At 56.1% G+C, this 9,473-nt stretch overlaps 1 protein-coding gene across 3 annotated transcripts; it reads right to left on the reverse strand.

Annotated features, from left to right (window-relative positions):
* Window positions 1-3,720: 3,720 nt before the first annotated feature.
* On the reverse strand, window positions 3,721-8,811 carry TMEM187 (transmembrane protein 187). Of its 3 annotated transcripts, none has more exons than XM_019933654.3 (2): window positions 8,598-8,811; window positions 3,721-5,091 (listed from the first exon to the last, which is right to left on the reverse strand). In XM_019933654.3, the coding sequence occupies exon 2, from the start codon at window positions 4,844-4,846 to the stop codon at window positions 4,046-4,048; it is 801 nt and encodes a 266-aa protein (XP_019789213.1). In that variant the 5' UTR covers window positions 4,847-5,091; window positions 8,598-8,811; the 3' UTR covers window positions 3,721-4,045. The 3 variants fall into 3 exon arrangements, with proteins under 3 accessions (XP_019789213.1, XP_004315633.1, XP_019789214.1); XM_004315585.4 differs by having other exon boundaries at window positions 3,721-5,095; XM_019933655.3 differs by lacking the exon at window positions 8,598-8,811 and adding an exon at window positions 6,608-7,006.
* Window positions 8,812-9,473: the final 662 nt, after the last annotated feature.

Genomic DNA, 9,473 nt, shown 5'->3' on the forward strand with positions numbered 1-9,473 from the left:
GCAGGAAACGGAAGAAAAGACTAGAAACACATGAAAACGGTTAGAAGGGCCTGCTGGGCTAGCAGGGCGCGGGCTGCAAGGAGCTTTCCCGGCCTGCGGGCGCCAGGCCCCAGAATTCAGCGCTTAGCAGAGAGGCAGCCAGGGCTCCAGGGGCACCTGGCAGCTGAAAACACCGGGAAAGCAAGACCCGCTTAGAAGGGGAAGAGGCGCTCTCGAATTTCATAGCTATTTGGGGGCTCGCTCGGGAACAGAAATTGCCTAGTTTATAGTTACCCAAAGATTTCTACTCATGGAGGCTTTCGGAGGTGAGAGGGAAATGTTTACCTGTGGGACGTGCCCAGTTTTAAGTGCCGAGAAACAAAATCTCCTTTGTCCCCCAGGCTGCGATGAAACATGCTCCTCGGGGTTTGGGCATTTCCTCTCCGCCATGGAACACGATTGTGAAGGGCTCCGGCAAGTACAGTTTGGTGAACTGTCCTGTTAACGGTGATGACAGCTGCACTGCTTTGTTTCTGAATGTAACTTGCAACTATTTTATGAGTATTAGTCTCAATTTTATAATTAACTTTTTATAATGAAAACTACCTGAAGCAGCTATAGGAGATGTTAAGATTCGACAAAGCTACCTGATGTATAGACAAGAAACCCAAAGGCTACAAAGAAAAAGACAGACGTTTAGACATCCATGACCGGGGAAACCTTCAACCACGTTCCTTTAAGATGCCCACAAAGGCAAAAGACAAATGAGATTAACAAAACGTACGTATCATCTGCATGACAGATGAATGGTTAACGTTTATAATGTGAAACAAGTTCCTGCAAACTTTTGGAAGAAAAATCCAATAATGAGGAAAGGATGGAAATCAACAACCTACAGAAGAATAAATCCTAGCTTCCAACAGACAGGTGCACAAGCACCAGTTGTGCACAAGTGTGCATACGTGTGTGTGGAGGGGCACGAGTTAAAATCACAACGAGGTCTTGCTTTGCCCCCATCAGATTGGCACAAACTGGAAAAGCCCCCTGACGCCTTGCCCAGCCTCTCTCATCGCCGTTAGAAACTGAACCATAATATCAGTGGGAAAGGCAACCCGGGTACCCCTGATCCTGACCCAGAGGAAGGCGAGCTCTGGGGCGAAGGGGCAGGCACAGGATGTCGGGGTGAGGGTGGCCGGTATAGACGCCACTGCAGCAGCGCGGGGCCGGGGGTGGCATCTGGGCCCAGCACCGTGAGCGGGAAAGACAGGTGCAGGGGGGTGTGTCCCATGCTGGGGCCACCGCAACCCTGATGGCGCTCTCAGGTGGCTCGTCGTCCCCACCGTGAGCCTGTATACCTGCACGATCAGAGCAAAACCAATGCCACCACTTTCAGGGGGAGCAGATCCCCAGGCCACGTGTGGGGAAGTGAGGAAGAGGCCAGGTGGTGCCGCCACTGTCACTGCTTCCCGGGAGAGGTGGGGCATCACAGCAGAAGGGCCTGGAGGCCGCCGCCTGCCTTTCGGATGCTCAGTGTTGAAACCTTCAGCAAAGTTGCACATGTATAGTTTCAGTTTCTGCGAAATGAGGGCGCCGCGCACATGGTTTCTGAGATCCCTCCCAGCTTCAGAGCCTCTAAGCCGTTAGGCCAGACGCAGGGGGAGGGCCCGTCTGGTAACCATTGGCCTCTCTGCTTTCCGGGGGCAAGTTGCAGAGGAAAGAGCAGAGCCCAGAGGGGGCCCGGCCGCCAGCCTCCGTCCTCTGGCACCTCAGACATCGCGGGCGCCCTCGCAGCCTGGGGCAGGGCTGAGGCTGGCTGAGGCCCCGGCCCCGGAAGCCAGGACTCACCAGGGCTGCAGGGGACGCAGGAAGCTGCGTGGCTAAGGCTGGCCACACTTTGAGAAACGCTGATCAAAAACAGGGGGCAGAGAGAGAAGGTTCCAGGCCTCTGGCTTTGGTTGGATGGGTTCAATATAGGGTCGTCTGACTTAGCAAATAACGACAGAACACGCAGTGAAACCTGAATTTCAGATAAACAATGAACACTTTTTTAGTATAAGCACATCTCATGAGACATTGGGGACGCACTGGTACTGAAACATTATTTGATGTCCTGCATTTCATCTGACCACCTTGGGCTTCTGGAGGTTTCCGCCCCATCCGAGGTGTCCCTTCCACACGAGTCTCTCCCCAGGCCCCAGAGTGGAAAAGACCCCCTGCGGTTCCCCCCTTTCCTCCCTCCCCGTGGCACAGTGGTGTTCGTAGTTCTTCATGAAACAGTCCTGAATCACCCTGATCTCAGCGTGACATCTGTTTCCTGTGGGGACCCAGCCTGACACACGAGTGGAATGAAACCCAGAAGGTTCCCAGGGTTATTTATTAAATAGGTATTGGTAAAAATAAAATAAAATAAAAACAACAAAATAAGTTATGAGGGCTTGCGGCCCTCATAAGGTATGGAATGAACGAGGCTATGCAAAGCCCCAATTCTCAGGGGATCCACTCTGCCAAGCAGGGGGGAATCAGAGCCCACCCCACATCAGACCCTGGTCCTCCCCCATTCCTCCACACTGCCACCTCCGTCTCTAACTGAGCCACCCGAGAAATCATGCCTTTCCCCTCCCTCCCTCTGGCCTCTTCGAGGAGATGCCCATAGCCTTTTTCCTCTTCTAGGACACACAAAGCCTTCGAGATAACTGTAGTGGAACAAAGCTGCTTCCCGAAGCAAATGCTGGCCGTGCTCTTCAAAGCCGGCAGGCCCCGCCGCGGGCCCCAGTCCTCAGGGGAGGGGCAGAGGCAATGATCACCGACAGGATTCTTCAGGCAACAGCCTGGTTGAGACCCGCCACCCACTGGAGATGTGCCCAGAACAGAACATCCTGCCCAGGTACCCAGTTTCAAAAGCACCTTGGTAGTCATGGCAACGGTCCACATGCCAACCCTCGAGGCTCCAGGGAGAGGGGCCTCAGGGGACACTGAACAGATGCCTGTGGGCTGCCCGTCCTGAGACGCCATTCGGCAGGGACAGGACATCCTCTCCCTTCTGCCCTTGCCTTTGTCTTCAAAGACCAGATGCCTTTCCCGTGACGGGGAATGAAACAGGTGTCTAAAGAACACGTTAACAAGCAGGCAACCCAAAGGCAGACTCCTCAGCGTCTCTTGGGCCTCAGTGTTCCCCCACCCAGGGGGGCTCTCTTGTTCAAACATCATCATCTGCATGAGAAGCACGCTTTGGGGTTGAAAGATGCCAACTCCATGGCCCTACACTGGGATGCCATCAGGGGATCATGGTTCCGAAGGACCCAGGTTTCTCCGTGGGTGACAGACACTTGACACTGCAGTAACCCTAGCTGCTGAGGACACCTAAGCTATACCCTGGCTCTGAGGGAAGACCCGGCAAGCAACACTCTGTTGAGGACTCACCTCTTGACATTTGCGGGTGTTGCTCCACAGAGGATCTGAGGTGATGTGACTCCCATTTGACCTGCTGTCAGCTTGGCAGTCACAGATGGCACAGTGAGTTAGTGCTCTGGGCTTCGGATTTCCCCACCAGTCTGCTAGGCGCGTGTGTTTACTATGACTCAGTCTCCCTGAGGCCAGATACCTCTGGAGACGCTCACTTGTAACCCCAGCGCCTGGCCTGGCACGCCAGCCAGAGGCTACCCTGCCCCACTGTCGGCCAGCCCGTGCTTGTAGCCCACATCCCGAAGCAGACAACCATTCTTTGTCCAACCGTGAGTCTGATGGATTTCTTGGGGTCATTTCCCCCCAACATTTTATTTTGAAAAATTTCAAACTACAGAAAAATTACAAGAATAGTAAAATGGAACCCCACATCCCGGCCCTTAGATATTTGCTTTAACCCTTTGAAAGTAAGTTGCAGACAGCATAACGTTTCATAATGTTGAATATTCATACTCAGAGTATTGAAGCCCATACGTTTGAAGGAAGGGGCAGTCTTCTGTCATCATCCTATCTTGCTGCACCCAGGACTCTGAACACTGATGACAGGATGCCAGCGGAGGGCGCATTTTGATGTTAGGGTGGGTAAGCACCTTCCTTCCACACTTTAACGCATCTTCTCCGCAGGAGGGCATCTTCGGCAGGTGTTTAAGTTGGTCATGAACAAGAAGGCAAAGTGGAACTGGAGCACATCGCAGACTTTGGACCAGAAGTGGCCCGTGAGCCGCTGGAAGAGACGCCACTGCGAGAGCTCGTGGTCACACAGCTTGAGGAGCACAAAACCCAGGCAGCAGAGCACGCCCAGAGCCAAGTACTTCCCCGAGGAAGCGCTGCCGTGGCGGCCCTGAGTGCGCAGGGCCTGCCCCACAGCTGCTGCGATGTGTACACCCAGTGCCACCTCAAACCCACGGGGGTGCAGCAGGGCCAGGCTGTAACTGCACAGGGAGAGGCCCTCGACAGCCAGGAACAGCCAGGGCTTCCAGCCCCTGTCCAGGCAGAGGCACCAGGCCACCGGCCATGCAAAGATGGGCAAGGTGAGCCACTGGTCCAACACGGCGGTGGGGCGCGTCTGCATCGTGATGCGCAGCCACTGAACCGGGCCGTAGACCAGGGCCATGCCCGCAAAGACGTCCTTCATGTAGCAAGCCTTCCATGCTTCTGTGGGGCCTCCCGGGGCGCTGGCCTTGCTCTGCAGCCAGTACATCCCCAGGAGCACGTAGGCCACGTTAACGAGCGAGTTGAAGGGCATGGCCAGGAAGGCAGGGAGGCTGGCGACCGGCGCTTCGGCGTAGTGCTCATAGCCCACTGCGACAGAGACACCTGCGAAAACGCCGGTGTGGACGGTGGCCGCGCAGAGGCAGCTGACCAGGGCCACGTGCAAGAGGGCCTGCCCCGACTCGGGCTTCATCTGGAATCCTATGTGTGACCCGGGTCGGAGAGCTTAAGAGAGCAGCCGTCTCCACTGTTATTTCAGAATTCAGATAAACAGTTTTTTTGCAAAACACTCCTCGGCCTCCCAGCTGAGCCAGCAGGAAGAATTCCCCGTGATTTCCGACGCAGATGCTGCGACCTTGCCCCGCGTGGAGGTAGTGGCCCAGAGGAAGGCGAGGGTTCTGCTGATTGGTTGGCACCAGTGGAGGATCGTTCTGCCTTCTTCCTTTGTGGTTACAAAAAGAGTGTAGTTAAAGAGTGTGGGTAGAAAGAAATCCATCCGAAAAAGGGTCTCCATCTTCCCGATTCTCAGCCTCAGGATCCACCAACATCAGGAAACAACCCAAACAACCCCACAGAAATAAAAGTGCAGGAATACCCAGTCCATTCACCTTCTTATGCACGGCCTCTAGAAGGCTCTAGAACCCTCTTGTTCTTTCATCTGTGTGCTAGAAGAGTCCCGCCCCTTTGCCCTCGTTCCCTTCGAGCCACTGCAGTTGGAGACTTAAATCTTTCCTAGGTCTGCTGTTAAGACTCAGAATGGGCTTTTCCACCTCAGTGACATTACAAATGTGGAAGTTTCCAAGCCAGTCCCAAAGCCCTTTGAACCAAATACCCACTTAAAAGAGAAACCATTTGCTGTGGTCCGAGTTCTGGAATCTAAGGCAAGGATGGCGGGGGTGGGTAGGAGGAGGGCGGGGGAGGACTCCCCTCTGCTTCTTAGATGTGAGGCCAGGTGGCACAGGGAGCCGTCCCCCATTGGTTCACCCTCCTGCCTGCCCCTGAAGTACCACGCCTTTCAAAATCACCTTCTGTCCTTGGCTCACAAGAAAACCTCCCACTTCCTGCAGTCACAGAAGCAGTCCGATAATTTTAAAACAATGTGGACTTTTCATGGACCGTCAACTGCTCTGGGGCCTGCTGCAGTGTAAGCTGGCCAGGTAGCCAAGAGATGTATTAATATCAACAAGAGAAGAGGTTCAATGCCCTGAAAGTGACTCACAGCGAAGACAGCAATCAGGCAGGCAAGCATGGGGATGAGAGGGACTGTCCGTGTTCAAAGCCCAGTGCCCCCAGCTACTAACCGTGTGATCTTGGGCCTTAACCCTTCCGGGCCTCGGTTTGCATACCTGCAGAATGGGGATGCTACCAGTACCTCCCTGCAGAGTCATGGTGTGAATTAAATGAGTTCTTAGCTATGTAGACCACAGTTTATTTCTGAGGCCCAATGTCCACCTGCCCTCCTGCAGTTCAGGCCCTGAAAGGGCCGGGCAGGGTCTGATTCTGCACTCGCCCTCCGCTGCTCAGCAAAGACCTGCTCAGTTTCGGTTCAAGCCCCAAACCAGCACCCCTGCTCTTTTTCCTCATCCTGTTTGCCATTTCGCTTCTCAGACTGGCCGTGGGGCCCACGTGGAAGATCCGGGACGGGGCCCGCTGGGTGTCTTGGTGAGGTTTCTGGCCCCCATCCTGCCTTGGGGGCCTGTTGCTAAGGGGACCGGCATTTCCACGAGGGAACCGCAGGCCTTGTCCTGACCGCCACCTCAGCACGCAGCGCTGTCTCACGCCTCCCCGCTGCGGCTTCCGGTTAAGGAGCCTCTAGGCTGGGGGGCTGCCCCTGCCCCGGGCTTCCCACTTCCAGGCTGGCCACCGCTAACGTGGTCTGCACACAGCAGCCCCCAGCATCTCCCTCAAGGGCCGCCCCTGCTTAGCACCCTTCGGTGGCCGGCTCTCCACTCACACATGATCACGCCCCAACCTCTCGCAGACACCAAAGTGCCGTGCTCATGTAGTCCTGCGGGTCCCTCCTGTGCCTGGCCTGCTTACACCCTCAACTCGGCTATGCCTTCCGCTCTGGCACCAGCACTTCCCCATTCCGCTCCTGAGTCTGGCTGGGACACCAGCTGAGGCCCGGCCTCGTTTCTCCAGGTCCTTCCCTGGCGCCACCTGGGGCCCGACTCCCTGGTGTGAAGACCCAGGCCTCCTGGGCCCCACGCGGCCAGCGCCAGCCTGACCCTCTCGTCTGCCAGCCAGCATGGAGGAGAGCTGGGGACCGGAGTCCAGCACTGTCAGCTTGATAGACAAGGAGGCCCAGGAAGGGCGTGGAAAGTGACTCCTCTCCCACTGCTGGCCAGAGGCTACTGAGCCCTTGCGCAAGCTGAAAGTGACGTGTAATCAAACGAACTTCCCAAGTCCACCAGGAAGGCCAGGCTGGGTACCTTATGGCCTAGCTCCTCCGTACCCCTGAGGTGCTGTGACACTTGTTACATGACTCTCAAAGTTCTTCCCAGCTTACCCCGGCACATGAAGGTCCAAGGGCTCTCCCCTGGTCTGGTGCTGGGGTCTCTGGGGGAAGTCCTGCAAAACGTGACAATCTCCTGGCTAAGGGGTTAAGACGTGTTCCTTAAACGCTCCTGCTTCCGCAGTCTGTATGCATTGAAGCAGGAGCCACTGCCACTGTCACAGTGGTGGTTTCTTTGGCCTGTATCATTCATGACAACTGCTTACCGTGCCCGTGACTACCCTGACCACCTTGTTCCCTTTCTGCGGCTAAGGGGACGCCAGTCTGAGGGCTGTACCGTGGGACACCAGCAGCAGGAGAGCTCAATCTGGGCCACTTGGATGCCCAAGGAGCCTGGAACTACCGTAGTGATTCTTGAACTCTGAGGACAGAATCACTGAATGTGGCTAAGGCGCCTGGGAACCAGCAGCTTGGCTTCCTTATTTTACAGGGGAAGGAGTTGGGGCCAGAGAGGTGACGTGAACGGACAAGGTCACCTAGGGCAGTTGGTGGCACAGAAACACAGATGAGGGCTCTTGTCCTTTGCCTGTGTCACAGGACTCTTTGGTCTTTTACTCAAACAAATGCTTCCAAATGCATAAACTAAAACAGAATTACAACAGAAACTTAATATGTCGAAAGACAGTTATTAAAGTATTTTTGAAAATGTATGATATAGTAATATACGTGCTTCTTTACTAATAGGTTAAATTACAGGATCTATGGGCAGGTTGAATAACTACAGTAATTTCCTTTTTAAAATAAATTTATTTATTTTAGTTATTTATTTTTGGCTGCGTTGGGTCCTATTGCTGCGAGCGGGCTCTCTCCAGCTGTGGTACGCGGGCCTCCCACCGCAGGGGCCCCTCCCGCCGCGGAGCACGGGCTCCAGGCACGCTGGCTTCAGTAGTTGTGGCATGCAGGCTCAGTAGTTGTGGCTCACGGGCTCTAGAGCACAGGCTCAGTAGCTGTGGTGCACGGGCTTAGCTGCTCTGCGGCATGTGGGATCTTCCCGGACCAGGGCTCGAACCCATGTCCCCTGCCTTGGCAGGCAGACTCCCAACCACTGCACCACCAGGGAAGCCCAACTACAGTAATTTCAAAGCAGTTATTCTATAATAACGTGTAATTTCTTTAATTTCAGGATATCTACAAGAAAATTTATATGATCTCAAATGATCTGTCATTTCCTTTGGTGACACAGTCACCAGGCTAACCCTCTGTGCTTTGCTGCCTACACTCGTAATTGCGGGAAAGGCCAAATTTCGGCTGGAGGTTGGTGAATGTAAAGATCAAATAAAGATGAGAGAAACAAGAAAAATCATCTGTTGTCATTCCAAGAGCCCGGAGAGCAGCGCATTACACCCTGCGTCTGGCAGTGAGCATGACAGTGCAGCGACCAGACAGCCTCCTGCAAGATTTGGAACATAGGGGTGATGACAGTACCCACCTCTCAAGGTTGTTGTGAGAATTTACAGGATTGGCGCGAAAAGGCCAGCGATCACCATCCGGGTATTTTGCCTCTCTCGCTTTGCTGGGGGAAATTCAAATCTCGAAAAAGGGCGGAGCCGAAAGGCGGCCGTGCGCCTGCGCGCGGGGTGGGGCGCGGGGTCCTGGGAAGCAGGCGGGGCGGGGTGACGCGAGGTGACGCGGGGCGATGCGGACCGCTCCCGCGCCCGCCCGCTCGCCTCAGGCGCCGCCAGCCTGGCTGCCCGCCCGACAGCAGGAGGGGCGGCAGGCGGCTCGGCGCGCGGCGGCCCCGCTCTTTTTCTCGGGGCGCCGTTGGCCGCGGCGGCGCCCCCGCGTGGGGGCGGGACAGCAGGCCTGGGAGCCTGGGAGGGCTCCGCCCCCGGCGTGGCGCGCCAGGCCGCGTTACCGCTCACCCCCACCCCGCCTCCGGCTCCCCCGGAGGCGGGCTTCGGGCCACCTTTCCGGAGGCAGCTGGGCGTGCGGAGCAGGAAAACGTCCGCTCCCCGGTACGAAGCCTGACTCTAATGTCTCCGTCAGCCACCCTCAGCAACCTGTGCCCTGTCCCCCCTGCTAGTTAAAGCGATTCCTCTGGCGTGTGTCCCTTCAGCGACCCAGGGGGCAGTTCCCAAGGGGGCGGGGCCAACGGCGTCTGAGGCATTCTCATCCGGGCATTCCCCAGATGCCGCAGCCGCCATCTTTGTTTTGTGCTGAAAGTCGCTACTGACGCCCGCGGACGGCCGGGCGAGGGGAAGTGGCAAGATGGCGGCTCCCAGGGCGGAGGCGTGGAGGCGCGCTTCGGCGGCCACAGGGCTGGGGACGCCTGTGCCTGACCCGAGCGCGGCCTGACCCCAAGCAA

Source organism: Tursiops truncatus, chromosome X (assembly GCF_011762595.2).
Source record: "Tursiops truncatus isolate mTurTru1 chromosome X, mTurTru1.mat.Y, whole genome shotgun sequence".
Classification (NCBI taxonomy): domain Eukaryota; kingdom Metazoa; phylum Chordata; class Mammalia; order Artiodactyla; family Delphinidae; genus Tursiops; species Tursiops truncatus.